Below are 25,338 nucleotides of genomic sequence, written 5' to 3'. Positions count from 1 at the left end.
GAACTTCTCATACTGACTTTTAATCTGAGTTCACCCCAAAAGTAATTCAAAGGAACTCACTGCAGTTTTCCTCAGAGGTCCAATGGACCCAGTTAATATTAATTCCAAGATGCTGGTATCAGTGGTCTGTATCTCAGCATAACCAACTAGGTCAGATCCTGTTTTAATTTTTTTCTTCTTTTTTTTTTTTTTTTTCCCAAAGCCTTCAGTGTTACTTTTAATGATTAACTCAATTCCAGGATGTTTCTGTACTTTTGTGCCAACACAGTGCTGCTATCTCTTACTCAAGCAAATCCAATAACTTCTGCAATCATTCATTAAGCTCCAAATCCCTGCAGGGTAGATAATTATTGTTTTATTACACTTTATGGATCGCTGCACTGTGGAACAGAGGAGTTAAGAAATTTGCTGAAGGTCACATCAGACCAATGACAGAGCCAGGAATGGGCTGACACCCAGTATTTGTTCTGTTTCACTGCTGACCCCTCACCTTGTGGTCACCTGTCAGGCAATCTATCTCAACCTCAGAGCAGGCAACTCCATAACTGAAGTAGGAGAATGGTTTCCCTTCATTCTTTTCAAAGTTGTAGCCAACTTCAGGAATTCTTGATACAAAGAGAAACAAAACCACATTTAACTCCATGAAAAAAAAAATACAACTACATTGCTACTTATCAAAATCCTTATTCACTTTTGTTTCATTCCTTCTGTCAAGCCCATGCAGAAATTAAAAGTGTAAACAACTATAAAGAGAAATCTGCTAAATCTACTCTGTATTCCAAAACCTGATTGAAACTATCAAAATGTTTTAGCCATCATTTGCTCATAAATCTCAGGGCTTGTGGTGACTATTATCTACCAATCCAGTGGAAAATCCTTTGGCTTTAGAGTGCAGCTGAACATTTCTTTAAGGCCATTAAACTTCAGAACATAGTCAAGCTGAAGCAGAAACTCTATTAAGCTTAGAACTGAGCACAGTTCATGGCCAATTTTGTGTCTGACTATTTATACCTTATGTGAAAACTGGTTTATTAAAATGCTGACAAGCCACTTGGTTAGAAAAGATATGTTTCAGGGATGCAAAAAAACCTAACACATAGTGTATCTTAGCCCTAAATAGGCTTTTCTAAACACTATAGCTATTTATTAATGTCAACCCCTCTGCCTTAAAGATGATGGATCTCTGCTTTCCTCTAGCAGTAAAGCTGACTAAGAGAAGTGCCTCATTTCACAACTACACAGGGTCCAGCAAGAGTCTGAAGTGGGAGAACAACACTGGAAATGCTGGTATCTGCTCATGCCACAGGAGACAGGATTTTCCTCAAGGACAATCCTTGTCCCCTCTTATCCTCCATGGTGGTTCTAGTGCAAAACTAGGCCACAAGGCTGACAGAGAGCAGAGCCCCAGGTAAAGCTCTGATTTCATTTATGCCTCTTCAGGCCAAGGTCAGCTGGAATGAAGTCAGATCTACTCCAGATTTACTTGCCTTCAGAGCTGTGCTCCATCAGGAATCAATTCTCCCCAGCCAGAAGACTGTTAACCTCAGCTTACCACTTGTAGGTAGGAAAGGGAATGCAGCTTTAATTTAGAGCAGTTACAGGGGGCTGAAGGCTGTAAATCTTCCCAGAATTTCCCTGGATGCAATCCATGCACTCGAGTCAGTGCCTCTGCAGTGTGAATTTTCACTCACCTATAAAACCCTGTGGCTGACAGGCTGACACAGCTCTCATAGGCGGTTTTGATCTGGCAACATGAAGAAGAGTTTGAAAACAATAAAACATACAACCAGGCCCTTCAAAATAACTGCACAAAGCATTTCCAGGAGGCCTCAAGTAGAAAATGTCCAGTGACAGATAGCTGTCACACTACCCAACTCCAGCACTGCCAAACATGATTGCAGCTGCTTCCCTAAACAGCCCCATCAGCAGCTACCAAGGGCAGAACTTGAAACACTGGCAGAGGATGAGAGCTGCTTGTATTTGTTTGTCTCTCAGCTACAAGTTAGACCTTTAGCCTCAGGGACAAAGGTTAAATTGACAGGTCATCTTGACTTTAGTGAGGGAAATTCTATCCTGACTTCCAAATCCCAAAGTCAAAACTCCTCAGATGAAGAGCAGAGCTTGGCTCTGAACAGAGCCTTACAGCTCCCTCCATCTCTTCTCATTGAGGGGACAGAGATATTGCAGACAAGGAGCATGATAGGGGCTGAACGGCAGCTCAACAAGAGCTGTCTATGCTACAGAATCCCTTCATTAAAAATCAGTTTTTTTTCTGTCCAAGACTGTAGCCTGACTACAAATATACACGTAACCACTCAAGACTTTTGTCTGATGAAGTTTGTTGTAGACAGGCCCCAAAATTTGGAGAAATCTCAGTTAAAATAATAAATTATGTCTTGAGGATGACCTCTTGTAAGTTTTAACTACTTGGAAATCTGTGCCAGGTTTGTGTTTCACACTGTCTTTGCTCAAATCTATGCTAGCAAGGTGCAGAAGGCCTGGAGGACACACCTGCACACGTGGTTTGCCAATTAAAGCAATCTCTGTCAATGTCCACTTGTCTCATGACAGATACAAACAGCTTACCCAGTCTTCCCAGGATCCTTTGGGATTAGACTGTTTGATTGGCTCAAGTCTTCTTAGGATAGTCTGACACGCATTCTAGAAAGAGAGTGAGAAGAAATATTTTAAGATTTGAATAGCCAGCTTATGGTATTAAGAGCCCTCTAAGAGTTTCAAAGAACCTTCTATTTAAACCAATATTGCCTTTAGGATTTTGGCAACTCATAAAAAGGAACAAAGCTCACTAATGGATGTCTTCCTACATAGGAAGAAATGTTGCCTGAAAAGGATTTTAAAGGAGATTGGCTGTACTGATTGCAGAAAGGAATCCCAAATTCAGCACAGAACTTTCTGGACCATGACACAAAATATAAGAAGTCTGCTCATTTATACATTAACTTCATCTGTACCCCATCTGTACAGGACCGCTCAACATAGCTTACAAGATGATCCTTTAACACTGAAAGAACAAAAAAATTCTTCCCAAAATTCAACCTACTCAGATAAGCTGTGCAGAGAATAAAAACAGACTGATTATTTTACTTTGCAGGTTTCACTTCCCCTTGTCTTTTAAACTGAGAATGACCAGTACCATATTCTTCTTTTAAAATGGAAAAATCACATACCCAGCAAATATATGCATTGGTAACTCCACCATGGCAGACAGCCATGGCCATGCCAGTGCTACAGCAGAACATTTGCTCTGAGCTGATCAACAGTTAAAGCTTGTGGAGCACAGCTCTCAAACCAATTGCTATTAATACATGCAGCAAAATACATTTGTTATAGATAAGGCTGTATTAATTACTTTGAAGCTGGCTATTTAAATGGATGCTTTGTTCTGCTCATTTTGAGCAATCCCAAATACTCTAATTTTAGAGCTGCCAAAGGAGTGAAGGAGAGTTTTGAATAACTTGAAAAAATATAGGAATTCACAATCTAATGCCACTCCTAGCTATGCCAGGTAACTTTATGAGACATCCTTACACTGGAACTGCCTTTTGATGGTTATTTTCCTTAAGCAACAACAGATAAGTACAGGCCAACTTTTCATGTCCTGGAGCCCTCCCTTGTAACCCACTCCTTTAAATAATTCAGCTCCCATACATAGACGGCCATTCCATTGATGTCTGCACTGACTGAAGCGGCTGTCGGGGACGTGTTTGGGACAGTGTTTGTGCTGGTCTCACTGATGTAGATTTTGGAGGTGGGGACTCCCAGGGCCCTGCTAGCAACCTGTGAAGCAAAGGTAAACATTTGGTAAGCAGCGCTTCTTATCCATGAGCATTGCCTGTCATTACTCGCACTGCCAGGACCCACACTGCAACCTCTACCCTCTCCCACCATAAACTTCATTTTCCCTGCAGATCTGCAGACTGAATTGTTCCAGTGACTGAGAACTAGCCAGAACACTGTTATATTTGAATTTCACAGACTGAATGTGTGTGAACACATACACTTTTGCCACAATGATAGACATTCACTTCCCTATTATGAGACTAAATTCTTCTCTCAACAGTTAAAAGAATCAGAAGTTCAAAAGCCCTATGAAATTTTTCTTCCGTTTTCCTGCCAAAGGAATGTTAGTTACTCCCTTGAGCCTTTTAAACTACAAAAGCATTAGCATATGCAGAAATATATGTTTTCAATACAACTAATTTTTGTATAAAATGGATGGAAACTGTACCTTTATGGGGTGAACTGAAATTGCCAAAATAGTTAAACTGTAAGCATAACCTGCAGTATTTACATAATGAGATTTAAACTGAAGAATCTAATTCTAATACTCAATTGTGATAATACTCTGGAAATCTAGCAATGCTGCTCAAACAATGAAGAGGAATCAGTCCAATTTGTTACTCTCTGCATGCACAGGAGGAAGTGTCAAGGTGCCTGAGGCAACACTGTAGGGAGAGCGTAATTGTCCTGAAAAGATGACTTATTCAGTTAAGCCCAGACTCATTATTACCTGAATCATTTTGGTGTGAAGTCCTTGACCCATCTCAGTCCCCCCATGTGTAAGTAACACAGAGCCATCTGTATACACATGGACCAGAGCTCCAGCCTACAACAGGGAACATTAATCATCATAAATTAACTAGTGGAGTATTTAGCAGGCTACAGAGAGAATTCATTTAGAACTAGACTAAGGTTGTTATTTGGTGCAACTGAAGTCACTTGTTTACAGTTGAGGTGAGTTTGGTTTAGTCTCACCAACTCACTAGAAGTTCCAATGACATAACAAACCCCAGTCAGTATTTTCAGCTCCGAAAGCAGGTGAAGTAATCCAATCCTGCCCCTGTGAAACACAGATGTACCCGTCATCTCAAATTTCAAACACCACTGACAGTCCATCAAATCACCTCCTACACAGGAGCAGTGTTACTACTATTGAGAAAGGCAGGTAAATCAACCTAACACAATACCATGAAAATGCAGCTATATTGTGGTGTCTTTTGGACAATATAAACTGGAAACTGTTGTGGTGCTCATTTTGGCTTGAAAAATGTGTGTTCTTTCTTAACTAATTTACTACTTCTTCAAGAAGCTCCAGCTTGGTACAAATGGAGGAGGGCCTGGGGGAGGCAGCATTAAATCCAGCTTCTCTAGTGAAAGGGCAAATGACATTTACAGACCTGGTTCAGAAATGGGACAGTGAAACTGATGCCAAATTTGGTAGGAATGATGCTCATGCCTCTCTTTTTCCAGCGGTTCTGCCTGCAAGGAAAGAACATTATTCACATACACATGAGCCTTTTATCATAAATCAATACTGTGCTTCCCTCTGACTGTGCATCAAATGGAAATTAAATACCTGACTCTGATATAGACTGAGTTAATCACTAATTTGTATTAAAGAAAGGCTTTGTGTGTTCCAACAAGAATTGCAACTGAAGATGCTTTCTGCAAGTATTATAGAAGCAGTTGTCCATACTATTAACTGTTCAGTTGCATATACAAAACCAACTAAAAAAGTCTATGAGGCAGAGGGAAGCATAAACAGATTGCCTTGATAGTCATGTGAAAATCCTAGCTGGACTTCAAAGACTCCCTCTTCTTTGCTACAGTTCATTTACAAAATCACATCATGCTAGGTCTGATTCTGGCCTTATTTATGCTACCAGCTCACTGATAGACTTTTCCTCTGCCGGTGAGCATAAAGGGATTTCAAAAGGAGAAATATTTAGAAGACAGTCTGCAAATATAAGGTGTGACTTCACATCACTCAAGTTGCTAAGAGAACTTTAGAAGTTAGTAGGCAACAGGTACACCCAGTGACAAGACAGCTCCAGGGCACCTACTTGTTGAATTCTTCAATCAGTTTCTTCCTGCTGTGATAGCTGGAGCTGGACAAACATTCATCCCAGCATCTTCCTAGAGTAAATCCCTCCAGCTTTTGGTTAAAATGAGTTGTGTCTCCTTCGTGGTAGAGATTGAGCTTCCTCACCTTCCCAGAGACACAGAAAGGACAGGCTAAGTTTAATGCTTCAGACAAGGAGGGATGAGACCTAAAGTGTGTTGGTTCCTGATTTTACTCCTTTGCTCTTTCTACAAAGAGCCAAGGAGAAGAACAATTAACAAACATATCTGTTATGGTAAAACATGAACTAAGACTTTAAGGCTGGAAATTCTCAGAGATTGGGACTTAAAGCACATTGTCAGTAAGATTAAAGTACCTGGTGCTTTTGGACTGTCTTCTTTTTAATATCTATCCTTAAAGAAGATGTTACAAAATTGAGGAATTTAATTAAACAGAAGATAATCCATGCTAGAATGTATCCTGTCACACAAGTTTGAGATCCTGCTGGGAGCCCAGCAAAAATGAAGCAAAAGTTCTTATGCTTAAAAATCTTGTGTGGCTGATGCAGTTCTCAGAGCTTGTTCAAAGGCAGCACTACCCTGGAAGGTGTCAGCAGGTCTGTACCTCCTCAGGTGGCAGGCCACACTTCTGAGCAATGTCACTCATCCAGCACTCAGCAATCATCATTCCCTGGGGCCCTCCAAAGCCACGGAAGGCTGTGTTGGAAGGCAAGTTGGTCTTGCAAACGATGCCCATGCTGCTGACATTGGGGATGTTATAGGAGTTGTCCAAGTGTAACAGGGCTCTGTCCATTACCTAGTGAAGAAAAGGAATGGAGGTGGACACACTTTACATTAACTGGATGTCAGATTTCTCACCAATGCCAAAACCAGACTGGAAGCACTGAAGCTAATTTACAATCAGCACCTTCTCTAGCACCCTGCAGTAGTGCAGTCAACACAGCTGGATGAGCACTGAAGTGCAGCCAGAACTGCCTCCCAGGTACAATGGAATGTCAAGTGGTGTCCTCCTGAACAACAGGACAATAAGCACATTTCTCTGTTGACTCTTATGGCTCTGGGACAGGTTGAGCTTCAAAGTCCTTTTTTGGCCCTAGGCTCATGCTAAGTCAAACTGTTTGTAAATGCCATTATCTGTCAGGAAGAAACAGAGTTTTCTTTTCACTATATTGAGTAATCTGTTACTGGAAAAGTGACTCAGCACTGGGCTATGGCAGGAAGGGCAAACATATGAAAAACATTTTCAGTAACTACTGAACTGCAAGATTTGAGATCTTTGTCCACTTCTTGTCCACACTGGGAAAGGGCCAGAACTTCTTTCTGGCTTGTGTTTCCAGACTTCTCTTCCAGCAATAGCACTGAGAGGACATTACACACAACCAAACCTTATCTCTACATGGAGCAATTTCCAGTCCCCCGATTCAGACATAGTCAAAAAGACAATTACATAGGATGTGCTCTCAACCAGGCGGACTGGAGAAAGTGAGCTAGAATAAACCTGAGAGACACTAGGCTATTGAGTTGGTCACTCACATGACAGAAAAGGAGAGTTTTTTGCTCATCAGTGCAAAACTTCTTGGAGACAAACTCGGAACTTGGGCCCATTTTTTGTCATTACTGCTTGTGAACACAGTGTTGGCTTTAGCCAGTCCTTTACAAGCTTATTGATTTAGGCACCCTGCCCTGATCAACCTATTGACTGGGATGCTTCTTTTCCCAAGGAACTGTCTTTCCCCAGAGCTGGGGATCTATCAGCCATCTTGCATTGTGCAACAACTTTTCCATCACAGCCCTCTGTAATGCAAAGCAAACATTCCTGACCCGTTAACTCAATCTAAGTTATTACAGCATCCATAAGAATTATGTGGCACATGCCAAGGCAGGTCAGTTGGCTCACAGAGCATTTATAGAAGCTCCAAAAGCCCTTCAAAATCTGTTTTCAGTCATGTCAAAGAGCTGCATGTGCAATCAATGCTGTAGACAACAGCTCTCTGAAGGCAGAGCAGAAGGCTGCACGGAAACACACCTTCTGCTTAATTAGCCAACAGAAAATTTTACTTACACCAAGAGAGAGGTCTACAGAGTTGCCCCCATTGCTGTAGTATGACACCTCCAGACTCTTGACTTTCCCATTCTTCATGAAGCCAACCTGTCAAGAGAGTGTCTCCTCAGTAATCAGTTTTCTACAAAATGTTCTGGTTTGTGCTTGCCTCCAAAAACTGAATGGATCTCACACAAGTAAAGAGGGCTGACTGTCCCCAGTGCAGCATGGAGCAGACACAGCCAGCAGCTGAGGAAGTTCCCCAGTAAAGGGTTCATGCATGTGTCAATCTTGTTCCAGAGAACTCTTCTAAATTTAGTGCTGGCCGCTTACCACAGCCACAATTTCCTTAACAGGTTTTTGCTTTCAAAACCAGCAGCAGTTGGAGGGGGATTGAAACAGAAAGCAAGTTAACCAAGCACATTGCTGTGTAAATGATGCTTTACAGGAATGGGCGAGCCTCTAAAAGAAATATGATTGTCAGCAGGGTCAAAGTCTTGGTTGCAAGGAAGGCAGAGTTATTTATGCTGAGGTCACAAGAAGGGAACCATCCAAGCCAAAGTAACTTCTGTAGCACTTTAACAGGAAAAATGCTACAGCCCATCGGACCTGGCCCATTTGCAGCGGGGGAGATCAGCAGTGAAACGACCATAGCAGTGTTTTTTCACAATATCTTACTGCTCTCTGATGTCTCAGGGGACAGCACTGAGACCACATGGACCCTTCTTAGGTGTGTTCATACCTTGTACCTCCCCAGGAAGGGGTGCCTCCCACCACTTATCAGCATGTCCTCATCTCGATCCAGCATGCACCGCACTGCACGGCCAGTTCTGTGAAAGAACACAGGTTTTTAGGCAAAGCCTGAAATGCACAATACAGTTCTTGCAGAACAAGGCTTTTTGTCTTTCCAGGGTACCAATGGACAGGTAAGGGTAAACTGCTTGGTTCATATATTTTACTCTTAAGAAAATGGCAAGATTGAGTAAAAAAAATAAACATCTCCAAAGCTGGGACCTGTTTGTGAAAACTCTTGCAAAGACTCTTATATTAAAAAAAGGATAATTTCTTTTACAGATAGATGTTAATAACTGAGCAATCACTGTTTTCCAGACTATTTCTCAAGGCACTCTTTTGGCTTTGAAAAAGACAATGCCATAGGAATTATATAATAATGCTAAGTACTAACTACCCTTAAATTTAACCTTGTTTTTTATTTGCTTATTTATTACCAAGGAGGAAAACAAGGGGGGGGAGTAGGAGTGGTTCTTAATTTTCTAACAATTTTGCCTTCCAAGTGCCTGTCTTCAGGTTGTACCAGTACCTAGCGAATGTCATATATCTTATTTTTGTAGCCTGTAGGATGTCAAACAGTGGTTTAGCTGGCGGAGATAAAGAAAAGAATGCAAATGTATTACTGATTAATTCAAGAAACCAGATTGTTTGCTCAGACAGAAAAAAAATAAAGTAAATTTAAAAACAGAGTTTAATTTCGCCTGTCCTTGTCCAAAGATATTGTATCAAACTGCTGCTGTGTTGCAAGATCCCTCCAGCTCTGCCAGCAAGGGCAGTACTGCAAAGGGCAGGGTACAGGCAGGGCAGAAATGTCACCTCAGAGGCCATGGCCACCCAAAACCTGCACAGTTAAACATGAGCCCACAGCAAAACTCCTGAAACCAGGAACACATTTCCAATCTTCTCTTTACAAATGGTTGCAGCCTAGGTTAATTCCCTGAGCTTTTAGGGGTTTTAAAAGTGTGGGTTCCATGACCTGCCACCATTCCTAGGAAAAAATCCCAAGAGAGAGTATGCAGAAGAGGAGACCTATAATGATGCAAGACTGGTATAGTAGAGTTTTGAACAAAGAGATTCTCATACCTCTATTAAACAGGAAAAAAAAAACCAAAACAAAAACAAAAAAAAAAAAGGCTGGTGCTGGATTTCAAAATTATTTGGGATGAAGTGAGGGGGAAAGGCAAAAATATTAAGATCCAAGAGTTTTCAGAGAGCACCAAAGGAGTAAAGAATAAGGAGGTTTTTTCCCCCTTTCTTATTAAAAGCTGACATTCCCACATAAACTTAGTCTCTCTGGGCAGGTTCAATCCCTCCTACCAGCTAAGAACCCATTAGACACCTCCTTTGGGAAATCCCAAGCTTGCTATAAGTTGTACAGTAAGAAGACACACAGAGTATCGAAAGTGTTCCAGCAAAAATGGTGCTCCAGAAAGAGGCAGCCTGGGACAGTCTGAAGGAAAAAAATACCTCTTCCTCCACACCCAAACTTACTTGAAGGCTGCAACAGCTACTACAGATGTCAAAATAGTACTCCTAGTCTCTTTTCCTCCAAATCCTCCTCCCATTCTTTTCACTCGAACCACAACCCGATTTGAAGGCACTCCCAGTGCATTAGCAGCAAACTCCTAAAGAAAAACAAAACAACCAAACATGTAGGGAGCTCAGCTGGTGTTAAGAACTAAATGCCAACACATTGCCTTCCTGAAACCATTTCAACAGTACAAATATTGGATTTGATGCAATTGGAGCCAATAAGCCCAGCATTTGATCTCTGAGGGGAAAAGGCACAGTGCTGCAGCACACAGGGCCAGATTCAGGAAAAGACTGACACAAGATGAGATTACCAAGACATAGGTCACGTTTAGAACAGGATTTGACATCCATACCACCTTCACTGCACTGAGAGACTTTTGGATGGTCTTGGTGAGCAGTAAACAGGCAAAGGACACTGCATGCTGCCAATAGCCAACCTCACGGAATGGGAGAGTTGGTGTACAGCCAGTGGTTTCACCACCTCTCTGATGTGTCATTCAAGCATCGTGTCTCCTGAGCAGCTGGGACTCTCTCCAGAAAGGGCCAAGCATGTAATCCCTCTTAACAAAGATGTGTTACCAACAGAAATATCTGTCAGCTGGAAGGAGATTCAGGACTCCAGCGGGATGGATAAGGACTATAGATCCCATACCCAGCTCTAAGCCTGTGTGGTTTTTAATGGAAGAATAAAATAAGAGGAACTATAAAACAACCATTCATCTAGTCTGAAACTGAGAAGCAAATGCCTTTTAGGCACCAGGTTAATGAGAAGTACCTGTGTCTTCATTGGGTTTTGGGTTGACACAAAGAGTTCCATCTCACCATCTTCTCCCTTTGGCACAGCCAAAGTACAGTGAGTTTCCAGGTAGAAATGTTCCTGACCACCAAGGTACATCTCTCCTAGAAAATTGGTGTTATAAGGTGTCACCCATCACATGTTGTCTTCAATCTACTGCCTTCTGTACATGTGTTAAGCGACAACCCAATGCTTTGCCCAGCACTGGATATCACTTGCTCTAAAATTGACACTTCTGGTTCAATGTTTAAAAAACAGCAAAAAAACTCAAAACAAAACAACAAAACACAATGAAAATTCCAGACAGGCTTCCTTTCCACTTTCTATAAATCTTAATTATAAAACATAAGTGGCTGGCATTTCAAAAATAAGTCTGTGCACCATGCCATTGATCCAGCATCTCTGAAAATGCAGTATTTGGTGCCTTTCAAGACTGCCTCAAGAACACCACTGAGATAAGAATAAAAATAATTCAAGTATAGTCTAGCTGAGTAGATAAAATACAAGGTTACAGACTTTGAAACAGGAGAACAAAAATAGAAACCCAAAATGCCTCAAGATGATCTAACTGGGAATCAACTCTCTATCACTGCATGAGGCTCTTTCCAGGACATCTTACCTGGCAGTGCTGAGGGTACAATTTCCAGTCATGCTACACACAATTAAATGTCAGAAGCAATCTCCTGTCTCAGTCATGGCCCTGATCTGTTAATTGTGGCCCATTTGCCTAAGATACAGCCATACACCAGATTAAAGGAAATTGGCTGTCTATAAGATTTAGACCAGACTATGGTCTGGACAGGGAAGAATTTCAGGAAAGGGGAAAAAAAAAACCCACTTTGTAGAATAATTGCTCAAGAAAAACATGTCCTTTCATGGAAAAAAAAAGAGTGTTTTCTGGGGGCTCAGCTGGCAACATCCAGGTCCCTTTGAAACAATAAAATTTGTATATCAGTCTAGAACTTTATATTAAATTAATTTAGTCCTGCAAGCCTTACTCTCAGTATCATATGCAAAAAAGGAGGCTGACAGCTTGAATTCTTTTGTCAGAAACAATACTATTTTAAAAGTATTTTTAATGCTTATTCTCACCTTCCAAAATGTGATCAGATTCTTCAAATCCTTTCTTCACATCTCCCTTATTAATCCTCTTTATATCCTTAAAGAAAGATTGTTTCTCAATCGCTTCCTAGAAGACAGAATCATACAATGACATTTTTGTCTCAGTGGAATGAAATCAAACCTTTCTCTAACTGAAGAAGAAATATCCAAGATAAAAAGCACAAGAACTTATCAGACACTTTCTAAGGTAGTAGCCAAGAGACTTGACTAAAAGCAATACAAAATAATTTTTGGCAACAAAGCAATTTCACAACGACCATAATTGGACAATCTTAAGGTACTCCTTGTGACTCATTTGACATTGTGGACCCAGAACCTTAAGGTCAGTAACCACCAGAGCTATAACTTATATTAACTCTTGTCTGTAGCCCGTAAGGTGGGAGAAAGGGGAAAAAAAAAAACCCAAACCAAAACACAAAAAAAAAAAAAAAAAAAAAAGGAGAGAGAGAAAATGAAACCTCTCAGATAAGAACTGCAGAAGTAGTTAACTTCTGAGCTAATATACAGGGAAGTATATAAGGGAATTTTAACAAAGGCGTTTTCCTTTTGCCAAAACTGAAGCTTTCCATAATGAAAACAACCAACCCCCTACCAAATATCAAGCAACAAAACAAAAAAAAAAAAAAAAAAAGCCAGCACGTTTTTGGAACTCTCATGTTCCCTGGTTGAATGAACAACTAAAAAGCCTCAGAAAAGGCAAAGGTCTCACATGTTGTTTGTTAGTCCACAAATCACACAAACAACCCAAAATCTGTGTCCTCAGATGACAGTACCAATGTCTGCATGAGACAGTGCACAAACTCTACTTGCATGAATACAATTCACATTACAAAATACATGATATGAAATATTAAAAACATTTCATTAGAATTCTGTGTTTCTAATTTCTCCACTAAAATGGCTTCATACATTTTCCTTTCTCATTTCTAGAAATGAATGCTGTGTAGATATTATCATTTGCTTTTAATATCTCATAAGGAGATCTTGTTAGCAAATTTTCTAGTTAAAAAAGCATGAAATAATCATACATTGTTGATATTAATTTCTTCAGCTTTGAGAAAAACCACTTAAGGACTGTGTCCATACAGTTCACAGCAGGAAATGAACTCCCAAACATTAATTTCATCAGCTTAGAAACTAGACAAGTGGTCTGCAGAAATCTCAGAGAAGCAGTGCAGTGACAGAGCTAGAAAAGACATTTTCACACCTTATTATTTCTTGTTATAAATGAGAGAATGAAGAGGGAATGGATATCAATGAAGCCCGCAGGGTCACACCTGAGAATATTACAAGCAAGCCTCTGTGGGTAAGAATGTAACTCACAGTAACCTTGTTTATTCAAACAATTTTCTGTTGAGCACAATATTATCTCCCCAAGCTTGGTTTATTTGTTTCAGCTTTAAATAGCACAGGAAAAGTTCATGTACTCTAAATCAGTAGAGCACCAAAGATGTACCTTCTTTATATTTAAATACAGAAATTATTCCTTCCATCAGTATCCTGCTGCACCCACAAACACAAACAAAACGTGGGGTTGAGTAACAACGTGTGTGAGAACAGAACTAGAGAGCAAGGGGTCCCAAGCCAACTGCAGATGCAGAACTGAGCCATCTTACCTGAATTGTGACAATAGGTTGAAGTTCCTCATACTTAATCTTCACAGCTTTAGCTGCTCTTCTGGAATGTTCCTGTGTGTCTGCAAGGACTGCACCAATGATATGACCCACACAGGTGACCTACAGGCAAGATTGGGACCCACCATCATTTTCGGTGTGTGTTTGCAGTGATGAGAGACTCATGATAATTCTTTATTCCTTTTATGCAGTTTGTTCAGACTAGTCCATTAAAAAACAGCCCAGGGAAAAAAATCCCAAGCAAATCTGGACAGCAACTGAGAGAGTGAGCCTGTCCCAGGGGGCTGCAGCTTAGAGAAGAATTGTGGAGGTAACAGGAGAGGGGCACAGGGCAAAGGGACTTGGGCCTTACTGAATTTGGCACCAGGATTTCTATTGACCCCAGTGCAGTTAGAACTATCTCTGTATAAGGTAGAGGACTTGACTGGACAGTATGAAAAGTGCTATATCCCAAGCAGCATGATTGAAAAAGGCCGTTTTTAGCTACATACCACATCCTTAGCAAAGACAGTCTCATCATTAGCGATGCCAGTGATGTTACTGCCAGGAACATCCTTGGCCGAGACGAAACACACAAACCCAGGAACACTCTGAGCTTCAGATGCATCTACAGAACTAAGGAAAGAAAGAGAAACAGTGTTATTTCTCATTTTTTCTTTGTGTAAGCAATTATGAGATTCCAATACAAATTCAGGCCATATTTCCTTGAGTTTGGCTATGCCACATGACTATCATGTGAGACTGTGACAGCATAACATATGAGACTAAAATAATTTGGGATCTATATGAAAATGCTAATCCTGACTGTGAGACTGATCACCATCCTGCTTCTTTGGACTATGTCATACATCTTTTACCTAAGACATATCTGAACATGATCCAGTTGCCACATGTACTAAAGATTCTTTGATGATGAGTTGGTGCTAGTGATGCTGCGCCTCCACTGTTTTCTTAGCTGCCATGATTCTCGCCATAAAGGCAAGAATATGGATAAATATGAAATTTAAGTGCAGACATGTATCATCTGCCATGGGTGAGTCAGGGAGAGGATCAATCATAAGGAAGCTTCAGGGCTTTTAAGGGGATGCAAAAGAAGTGATACTCAAAAAGACAAAAACCTTCATGAAAGGCTTTCTTCGGTAATCAGCAAAAGAAGTATCTAACCAAAATGCTTTTCTGCTTCAATCATACATAGATTTAAAATGCAGTGACAAAATAATTAAAAAAGGGCAATATAATTTAATTTTTATATGGAGAACTTAGTAAAACTATATTACAAAAGACTTTCAGGATCCTTTTGTAATATTCTGTACATTGGCTTTACAGAGAAACAGTTGTGAATAGAAGAGCTGAGGCTTTGATTTTGCTGACTGAATGATTTATTGCCTTCTGTAAATTGCTGCAATTTTTTCAGCAACTTTAGATTCCTAAAACTTTGATATAAACTGTGCCTGAAAGCAGCTGTTAATACATTCCAGTGAGCCATAGACTTTTAAAAAAAAGACATTAAATGTATGAATGAACTTTCCCACATGAACCCCTAGACAGCAGGAACTCAAAATGCTATTTTTCTTTGGGAAGTTCTCTTTCCTGTGTTTCTCCAGCAGTAGCTCAGAAACAACCCCCTAACACTTTCTCTTAGTTACAAATGCAGAGGCAGCTGGTGTCTGATTTACACTTGGTGCTCAAAATCTGGCTTGGATGAAGTGGAAATTTTCAGAGTCGATATTTTGACTGCCAAAATCATAGGTTGAGATACTTTTGTCCCCTGATTAAATATTCTACTACTTCCTCTACAGAATGCTACAGGCTTGCAGCCTGAAATATGTGTACACAATGTAAATGCAAGAGAATGTGTACAGCAACTTCTAGAAAACACTGCATGTTGTGGTCACAGGCATGGATGTGATGCCTTCTCTATCTCTCCATCTGCCCTGGTGGTTGTAACACCACTTAAGTGTCTGCATTGCACATTGCAACACCTAAAAATTAACTATGAATAACAGAGCAGTTTCTTTCATAACCTGGGAGTCAATTACTACATCTGTGCATCCATGACCACCATGCTGCCCACACCACAATGGGAAAGCTCTGGACAGGAAGCCTAACTAGGCAGGAAGTGTTGCCTAAGGAATGAACAGCACATTGCAAGGATGACACGAGCCAGTGTAACACAGAGTGTCCCACATCAAAGCAGCTGAGGGCAGATGAGAGCCTGCAGAACCATCACCATATAAACAAAATTAGGGTTTGTGGGGGCAGCCAGTCCTGCAATATGACAGCATTAAAATTCAGATGAGAATGTAGATGGCATTTACTGCCAGGATTGGCCTTTCAGAGTTGGTTATTCACTACTGTTATCAATTAGGTACCAGTCATGCCCTGGATAGACAAGATGTCTTCTGAGACAGCTGCACTTCCAAATACTGACCTGTCCACCTTGCTACAGCCAAGCACAAACAGGGCTACACCTCACAGCTGAAGTCAATTCACAAATGACTTTTGTGCAGGGCTTGATCAGAGCGCCAGTGCAGGCAAGCACCGTGCAAGGCAAACCCCAGTGCCCACAGCTGATTCAACAGCAGGAGAGCTGGTAGAATTGCATCTTATAACCTAATTTTTCAGGCAGAGAGGAGAATCTTCAAGCTGCATACTCTGGTTAGTGATTAAAATGACATCCCAACCTCTGTGTGCTCTCCTACCCTGCTCCTTTTTAATCCTGCGTTCCTGAGTATAAGAAATGGGAAATGCAAAAAATTTGGCCCAGGCTGAGGGCTTTTGTGCTTCAGCAAAGCCCAAAGTTTGGTGTTGGTTCCCTCACAGTCCCAGTGACGCAAACTTGCAAGGCAGCTGTCACACACAGAGCTCGCCTCCGTGTAACAACGTGCAAAGAACTGGAGTTCCCACCTAAGCAAAACCTTTCCCTCACCCACACCCTGACAGATTGATGTTTTCTAAGCCACCGGGCACCGGATGCTTCCAACGTTTGGAACGGAGAAGCGACACTCACAGGATCTTAGCGTGGGCCTTAGTGCTGGTCACCAGCGTTAGGTACAGCTCGTTCTCATAGTGAGGGATGTCATCGCAGTACACAGCTTCTCCACTGGCTTGTTTGGCTGCTGAAACGTGCACCAGAGGTCTGCCCACCATATCTTCCACAGCCTGCCCCTTGGGCACTTCCTGCAGTAAAACACATGGCTGACTACTGCTGGCTTGGGTAGAAGGAGATGGAAGCATTGATGGGAGAGCAAAAGGCACTGTGAGACATTCTGCTCAATGGGGAATGAGATGGGGGCTCAGTCCTGTGTGAAAGGAAGGTAAACAAGATGCCACAAGATGTGACTACACAGAGGTGAGCTGTAGGGAATGAAGTTAAAGTAGTTTGGGTTTTGAAATTGCTACGGAAGGGAAGGGTTTGATTTCACATCTTGCATAAGAAAGTTCAAGTTCTGAAATTATTCTACTCTCAAGGCTTAAGAGAATGGGTCACTAACAGAAATAAGAAAGAAGATTCATCCTGAGTGTGAAGCCTGAGAGACGCCAAGAAAGGCAGGCTATAACTGGGTAAAGCTGAAGGGGAGTTTCAGTTTGGATATAGCTGGGTACAGGAGGAAAAGCAATTTTTATAAAGCCCTCAGCAACAGAGAAAGCTTGGGCTCTCTTGGGCAATAATAGGAAAGAACAGTATCCTAACGTGAGGAAAGGATTGAAACCCAAATACAAGATTCATGCATGGCATTATCAAAGTTTATGTGATGACCATAGTCAAGGAGACAAGAAGATAAGAAGCACAGTTTGAGCTACAGAAAAGCCTGCATCTATGTCATGCTGGCACTGCTACTTACTTGGGAAAGCTGCTACTTACTTGGAAGAGCTGGGCATTTGCAATGGGATCTTTGTGAAATAGCTCTGTAGCACTGATGTAGTTTGAAGGGACAGGCTCACACATAGTTTTCTGCCAGAGACATATTAAAGAAAATCACCTTCCCTTCTAACTCCTTTCTCACATTCCCTAGTAGCTCAGGATAGTTTCCATTCTCCATCTCCCACTTAAGGTAATCCATAATCTACCGAGTTAAAGGCAAACGAGGCTCATGCTCTGTGCCAAGAACAACCACAGAGCCACAAGACCTCTTGTAATGCAGCAAAGGGGAGAAGTCCAGGAATCATCCTGTGAACCACAGAGCTACACCCTTCCACCACAATGGGAGGGTGCCACAAGGAAGCAAGTGGGAAGATAAACAAGTCACTGTCATGCAAGCAGTAGAGCAGCTCTGGCAGCTATTGCAGCATTGATTTTGTCATCAGGCAGGACTCTGCTCAAATCTGAACCCTCCCCATGCCTTCCCCACCAAAGCAGTACAGAGAGGTTCTCCTTCCCCAAATCTGCCTAACCAAGGAACACTCACAGTGCCACTCTTGCTCAGTTTCTGAAGGACTGTCAGGTAGAACTTGAAGAAGAAGCTGAGGGTGAGCGTGCGTCGGAAATCCACCATGCCTCCAGGAGCTGAAGGAGACAGATCCATCTCACCTGACAGTAAGCGGCAGGCATCCTGCAGCAGCTTCTCATTCCAGTCTCTGCAAGGGAACAGAGGTGACACAGAGACCTTGTTCAGATCTAAATTCACCAGGGCAGACTAACTCTTCTGACACAGAATCCCAGAATATGATGAAGTGGAAGGGGCCCATCAGGACCATCAAGTCCAGCTCCTGGCCTTGCACAGAACAGCTCAAGGGTCACACCGTGTGCCTGAGATTGTTGTCCAAATGCTTCTTCAACTCTGTCAGGCTTGGTGCTGTGACCGCTGCCCTGGGGAGCCTGTTGCACTGCCCAACCACCCTCTGGGTGAAGAAACTTTTCCCCTGATATCCATCCTAAACCTCCCCTGACACAGCTTCATGCTGTTCCCATGAGCTGTCAAGCAACAGCCATCAGTTCTATCTGTTCATAGCACGTGTGTGCTTTGCTCTCACCTTGGGCTCCTGTTACCTTCCCTAAAGATATGGCAAAGCTATTGCATGATAAAAGCACTGATTTTTCCATCCAATTTTAAATGAACCCAGTTTTGTAGGTCATGAACACATCTAGCGTCTGTCCACTTCAACTGATGAGTGAATTTGGCAAGAAAATGGCTCTCTGAATAAGAGAATGACATGGATCTTTGAGGGTAAGGCATACTGGAGGAAGCAAGGTGCTAGACAAAACACACTGCTGCAGAAGCATAACTATACTTCTTTCCCTTCCTCCTCTGATGTACTTTTAGAGAGGATTTAGGATGTTTTAGATATTTAAACTGCTCCTGTAAAATCAGCACAGTTCTATTAGACAGTTTTTATCACAGAAAAATTCCTACCTGCCAGTGAGTTCCTTGCAAGTTTTTAGTGCCAGGACAGTGGTAGGAGCCATTCCTCCATAGCTCAGTTTTATCTCCTTCACTCGGCTTGTGCCATCTTGGAACAGGACTCTCAACCCACAGGTCACAATAGCAATGTCATCCTCACGACGAGAAGCCTGCTTGAAAGCTGAGAAGTATTCACCCTGAAAAACAGGAAAATATTTCTGTATTCAAGTTCCTTGGCATGCTTTGGAGTGTAAATGTGGACAAGTTGTTTAACCTATCTCTATGTGCATGAGCTATTCCAGGGAACAGTATCTGGTTGATTCATTGTGCAGAGCCAAGCAGGATGTGTTCAGGCAGCACTGTTTATTTTCATATAATTCAATGATTAATTCTAATGTATCAGTTCAGTGGTTGTTACCAAACTTAGGACTGTGGGGGAAACAAGCTTTGACAGAGATCTGCTCGTGCCTGTCACATTTTTCCATATTTCAAGAGGAAGAACCAAGACAGATTGTTTGTGCATAAACAAAATTACAGTTTCTCAGCAAGTTTTTCTTCCTCCCAGGGTGCTAAACTAGAAGTCTCATCAGTAAAATCCATATCCTAAACCCCTTTCCTTCAGAAGTCTTTGAAATCTGCAAGAGCTGAAATCAGTAATCACAAATGTGTCTCAGTTCTAGAGTAGACCAGACTAATTAATAAAATAAAATTTAATCTGTTACAGGAAATAGAATTCTCAGTTACTATCCTGGTCTCCACAGAGTGAGGAAATTCTTGTAAATGCACCAGCAGCTGTAGTGCACAAAACTCAGCAGCTCTCTTATAAAGAGTGGCTCTAAATATGAGATTAACACTCTACCAGGATGCTCCATTTTATGGTGACACCCTGGAGTCACACCATGGTCAGTCCTCTTGCCTGTACAGCAGGTGAGGACAAATTGCTGTTCCCGCACCCTTCAGACTACGAGAGGAATCAGATCTGATGTCTTTGCACTGCCCTTCTGGAGAGCTTTCTGACAAGTTTCTTCTCTAATAGCTCAGCCAAGTGACTCCACACAGCACAGCAGTCTGCTTCATTAATAATTTCTAATCTGAAGTGGACAGCAATCCTTTCATTATTGGATAGAACAACTTCTCTCCTCTTGACAATGGCAACAGTTTCACAAGAGGCCCCTTTTGTGCATCAAGGGCTTGATACTGCAGCTATAACTGAAGGGTGTGCTTCATTTCCTGAATTCAACTAATTACTCAGCAGGCAGTAGATAATAGCAGAGGAGCATCAATAGCATCCTTCCAGCAAGGACATTCTGCCACTCTGCTTGTTAAAACAATTGGCTTTCAAGAAGGCGAAAAAGCAGCCTCCTCTCTTACTGTGTAATCAAGAGATTTCCAATAACATGACTGCAACAAGAGGGCATTATTGCCTTCACTCCTCACAGGACACCTTAATTTTCTTCATTCAGCATCCTGTGGGAGGAAAGGCACTCATGACCTTTCCTCACTTGGACTGTAGGTAACTGAACCATCACATCACATGCCTGCCTGGGTCTCTTGGCAGACAACAGAGCATGTTAATTCTTTCTGTTGTTTGGCCAGTCTTACCCTTGGTGTGACAAGTTCCAAGAATGCAAGGCATAACATCAGTTTCAAACGAAACGTGTGACATGCCAGCACCTTCAGACATGCCCTGAAGAACTTCAGCCTCCTTGTTTGTGAGCAAAGATCAGCTGAGAAACCATGAAGTTGAGAGTTCAAAAGTTGTTTCAGTTTTTCAGATCAATCATCTGCATATAACCTAGGGCTGCTTGTAAACATTTGTTTGTTTTGTGAAATTGTCATGAGGCTGTTATATGGATGGAGGAATACAGTGTTTTCCATTGGCAACCTCAACCATGTTTCTCATTTTGGCAAAAAGTGATACTTTTATGAAAAGTCCAAAGAAGGATTGCCCAGAAATAGATGGAAAACCCACCATAAAACAATTTTGTTCCTTTAGTAGTAAAATAGGAAAAATTCAGAGGATAGACAAGGGATTTATTAGTTCTCTCCCATAATTCAATGGCATTTCAAGTAAATCAGTGTTTTCCATTTATAAAGAAACTGCATTACCATACTGCAAATCCTTGCATCTTATGACCTGGAGCCACAACCTCTAAGAAGGTAAGCACCTTCACAAGCATAAAATTACAGTCTGATGTTCTCAGCCCTAAAGGAAGAAGCGGAGTTTTACTTCTTAGGCACTGAATCAGTTGTGGTTTATGATGCTACAGCCAAGAAGTGGTCATTGTTCCATTTGAAGCAAGTTGTGCAGCCTCATTGGAAGTTGCAAGTCCACATAGCCAAAATGCCCTAACAGTCAGTCCTTGTGGTTTACATCTTGGCAAGACATGAATGCATAAACTGAACTTCCCTTTTATCCATACAGACTCTTCCCCATTTCATTTCCCGTATCAGCTTACAGGAATTAAGCAGGAATCTTTGGCACATTAACTTCACTTTACATCTGAAATTGCTAAAACCTTTTCTGTTCTGCTTTTCAAGCAGAACTTCTACCTCTGGGAACATAATTTTGACACTTTTCATCATTACCAAATGCACTCAAAAAGGTTCAGATAATAAAGTGAAATTTCTCTTCCCTGCAGTAGAAAAATTCTTGGGCTTACCATACTTTATCATAGAGCCCTGCTCCTCTTGCTTGTGAAGAATAGTGTGCTGCTGAATTTTCTCCAAATAATTCACTTGCTTCCTGGTCCACTTGGGACTACATAAGCATTTGGGAGTCGGTCAGGAAAAAGGTGCCTAACTTTGAAAACAACACTTAAATAACAGCATTTTAGCTCCACAGACAGTAAAGTTTTTTCTTACAAACTTACCTTTTTGCTGTAGGGTATTTCAACAGAGAGAAGTATTTCTTCAGGCTTAACTATTGTCTTTCTGTAGCCAGTGAAAAACTTCTCATCCATCGTGACCGTCCTTTTGCCCTCTGTAGAGCAAAGGCACATCAATGGTGAATAAATGAAGAATAGCAAGAGCATGTGCAGAAAAGCCTTCAAACCACACAAATCACTCTTGATATGATATCTGATTTCATTTTTCCACTCTCACCAAATCAGGAAAATCTCTCTCACATTTATTTTGGTATTTATGGAATCTATAACAGCTTCTGCCTACATATTAAATTTTCTTTGCACATGAACTGACCAAAGAGACCTCCCCTTCCTTCTTTATTTAATTAAAGCTTAGCTTCCAGGCGAGCCAGTTTCCAACACTCTAATGAAATCCCCCTCTTTCTCCTTTCCATAGACTGCACACAAATCAGTACTCAGTCCACTGACTGGACAATCCACTTACTTAAAGGATCCTATTTTTAAAAAATTTTCCTAAGAGCAAATAAAAACTGAGATGCTTGGCTTTCTTCTTAGGAAAAAAACCCCAAGTTTCAGTCTTTATCTGAATAAACCAGAAGGATAAAAGTATGACAGTGACAGAAACTATTTAATACCTATTATTTTTCATTAGTACACATCTTCAACCAGCTCTTCACAAGGACGTGCCTGTAAGTATATACACAGTACCAGAGATTCCATCTGGCACAGAAGTTCAAAATTCTTTAGGAAGTCAATCTTAGGTCTAGCTTTAGGACTTCAGGCTCAAAAAGTGTGAAAACACAAGACTCAGACTTATAATGTTAATTTCCACTTTTAAGTTCTGGCCTGACCTAACAACCCATGGCAGAGGGCTGTTGACTATCCCACTCCCCTCAGTGCCACAGGGAAATATAAGTAACTTACCTTTTGATACCAAAGTCAGTTTGCTTCCACTTGCCATTAACACAGGATTTAAGTCAGAAATTGGGCTTGCTGTCATTATGTTCCCACCAATAGCCTAGAGTGAAAATAACGCATCAGATAATTATTAAAAATCTAAGCAATTTTTGGTCTTTAATTGGGAAAACCTAAGCCCCACTAAATCAGATGCTGTCTCAGACAATATTAACATTTGGCTGAAACAGATTTAGAACAGTGTTTTGTAAATGCATCAAGACTACCTTATGCTCAAACCTCATATGCACAACCATGCCAAAATTCAATCACTGTACCTGCTATTAAGGGAGGATCCATGAAACTAAAAAGGGTATTTTCAGTAACAATCAGGAACCAAAGGTTTTGGCTCCAAAACAAATGCATGGGCACAGTGTCTCGTGGAGCAAAAGTTCTTGTTTGGTAGGTTGGTTTAGCTGCTTGCTTGATTTTTTTTTTTTCTTAGAGCACATGGAGTTTGAACACACCTTCCCCTTTAAAACTAGGGGACAATTTGCCAGATCTGATACATTAACACTATGACTGCCCTAGTTGTCACGGCAATATATGCACACCTGCTTCTTTGAAGTTTGTCCAGCACTCTAAATACCTTTTTTGCTAAATCAGTCATATCTCACTACAGTTCCCCCTACTTGGTGATAACAGCAATGGAAGACCTGGACAACTGCCACGTTTCCCTCACTTGCTAGATGCATGACATCAGTGCAGCACAGACACCAGCTGAGAGACCCCACCACTTTCTGCGGCTGATTTTTGTGCACTGGTTTCTTTCCCAAGGTTTGCAAAGATTCTACTGTGAGATGCACGGAGCACACCAACACTTCTTGAGGCAGGGCAGCTCCTCAGACTGAGCTTTTAACTACAGGCCCTGGTGCTCCTGAGTCACTTACAGCCACATTCCTGATCTGTGGCCCTGCAAACCAGCGCAGCTGCTCCAGGACAGCCTGGAAGATCTCTGTTTTGTACGGAGGAAGGTCTGCCACTGCTTTTTTCATCACCTCCTCTACTGACTTTAGGGTACAGGCAGCGCCAATGGTGACCCCTGTAAACAAACAAAGGAAAATAATTGTTGTTCTCCAAAAGTTTGAGGTAGAGAAGGACAGTTACTGTGTCTGCAAAGCTTAGATGCCACTAAGCTCAATAAGACCTTTAGTTACACCAGTCTATTTAGAATGCACTGCATGTAAACATCACATCCTCAGAACAAAATTCACCTTTAAACCACAGCTCATGCTGGTGCTGTCTCCCACATGACAGTAACACACCACCCTTTTGCATTAGTGTATAATTAACTATATTGGCCTCCTTTAGGTATTAGTTTGTCCATTGAGAAGTGAACTCCATCTCCTTTCCAGTTTCCGCACATCCTACCAGGCATTGGGCCACATGCATTAAATTGTCCTAGGTACTTCTATTTGTAAGGTTGACCCATTTCCATCACAAAGCTAAAGGCAATGGAATTATAGAATTGTTAAGGTTGGAAAAGACTTCCAAAGATCACAGAGTCCAGCCTCTGACTGAGCACCACCACATCAGCTAAACCACAGCATTAAAAGTCACATCCAGTCGTTTCCTGAACACTTCCAGGGGTGGTGACTCCACTATCTCCATGGGTAATCCAGTCCAGTGCTAGACCATGCTTTCAAGTGAAGAAATTCTTCCTGATGGCAATCTGAACATCTCTTGGCACAGCTTGAGGGAGTTTCCTCTTATCCTGTCACTTATTACCTGGGAGAAGAGACTGACTCCCACCTTGCTACACTCTCCTTTCAAGGAATTGCAGAAAGTGATAAGGTCACCCCTGAATCTCCTTTTCTCTAGGCTAAATATCCCCAGCTCACTTTTTTACATATCAGTCACTTGATTTCCTGCATGGGAAAGGTATAATGCATACAGAAAACAATCTTTAATCTAGGGATTTTCCTTCACACCCTCTTTATTATTCCATGGAGTCCCCACTCACCTCACAGATGTTCTGCCTCTTTTTTGCTCACCTGTTTCAGTGTGCTGAACAGCATTCATTTCAGGGATCCATGCTGGTGCTATTATCACTGGATACAGCAGGTTCTTTAACCTCATCTCGATACCTTAAGGAAAAGATACTGTTTGGTATTTGTGTGACATGGCTACTGCTGTACATAATCCTTCAAGAAAGGAAAATTAATACAATAAACCCTACAATATTTAGTAATTATTTCATGAACGAGTTGTTCAAGACAACAGAATTACTAAATATGTCTCAACTCGCCTCGTCAGCACTTATGTTTGCAAAGGTATCTATTTGGTGTGAGAAGGCAGTAAGATTTCAAGTCTTGAGAGTTTTCTCACTGAAAAGTCCTTTCAAAATGCAGCTTTCACAATTGAATTCATTTGA

General features: G+C 41.4%; 1 protein-coding gene across 1 annotated transcript in view; it reads right to left on the bottom strand.

The window, feature by feature from the left end:
• The window catches only part of XDH (xanthine dehydrogenase), a 48,561-nt gene that overhangs the window by 4,022 nt on the left and 19,201 nt on the right, over positions 1–25,338 (bottom strand). Inside the window, exons 11-33 of the mRNA XM_053973050.1 lie at positions 24,959–25,051; positions 23,855–24,006; positions 22,935–23,028; positions 22,017–22,126; positions 19,156–19,340; positions 18,211–18,379; positions 17,667–17,756; positions 16,812–16,981; positions 14,293–14,416; positions 13,784–13,903; positions 12,138–12,234; positions 11,025–11,149; positions 10,208–10,341; positions 8,667–8,754; positions 7,946–8,032; positions 6,488–6,679; positions 5,865–6,010; positions 5,199–5,280; positions 4,532–4,627; positions 3,670–3,798; positions 2,587–2,661; positions 1,692–1,744; positions 491–605 (exon numbers count right to left, since the gene is read on the bottom strand). Of these exons, the coding sequence (XP_053829025.1) occupies positions 491–605; positions 1,692–1,744; positions 2,587–2,661; positions 3,670–3,798; positions 4,532–4,627; positions 5,199–5,280; positions 5,865–6,010; positions 6,488–6,679; positions 7,946–8,032; positions 8,667–8,754; positions 10,208–10,341; positions 11,025–11,149; positions 12,138–12,234; positions 13,784–13,903; positions 14,293–14,416; positions 16,812–16,981; positions 17,667–17,756; positions 18,211–18,379; positions 19,156–19,340; positions 22,017–22,126; positions 22,935–23,028; positions 23,855–24,006; positions 24,959–25,051 (2,726 nt within the window). The remainder of the gene's footprint in view (positions 1–490; positions 606–1,691; positions 1,745–2,586; positions 2,662–3,669; positions 3,799–4,531; positions 4,628–5,198; positions 5,281–5,864; positions 6,011–6,487; positions 6,680–7,945; positions 8,033–8,666; positions 8,755–10,207; positions 10,342–11,024; positions 11,150–12,137; positions 12,235–13,783; positions 13,904–14,292; positions 14,417–16,811; positions 16,982–17,666; positions 17,757–18,210; positions 18,380–19,155; positions 19,341–22,016; positions 22,127–22,934; positions 23,029–23,854; positions 24,007–24,958; positions 25,052–25,338) is intronic.

Source organism: Vidua macroura, chromosome 3, assembly GCF_024509145.1.
Source record: "Vidua macroura isolate BioBank_ID:100142 chromosome 3, ASM2450914v1, whole genome shotgun sequence".
In the NCBI taxonomy this organism is placed as follows: domain Eukaryota; kingdom Metazoa; phylum Chordata; class Aves; order Passeriformes; family Viduidae; genus Vidua; species Vidua macroura.
The sequence above is the reverse complement of the archived record's forward strand: the minus strand, read 5'-3'. Positions and strand labels throughout refer to the sequence as shown.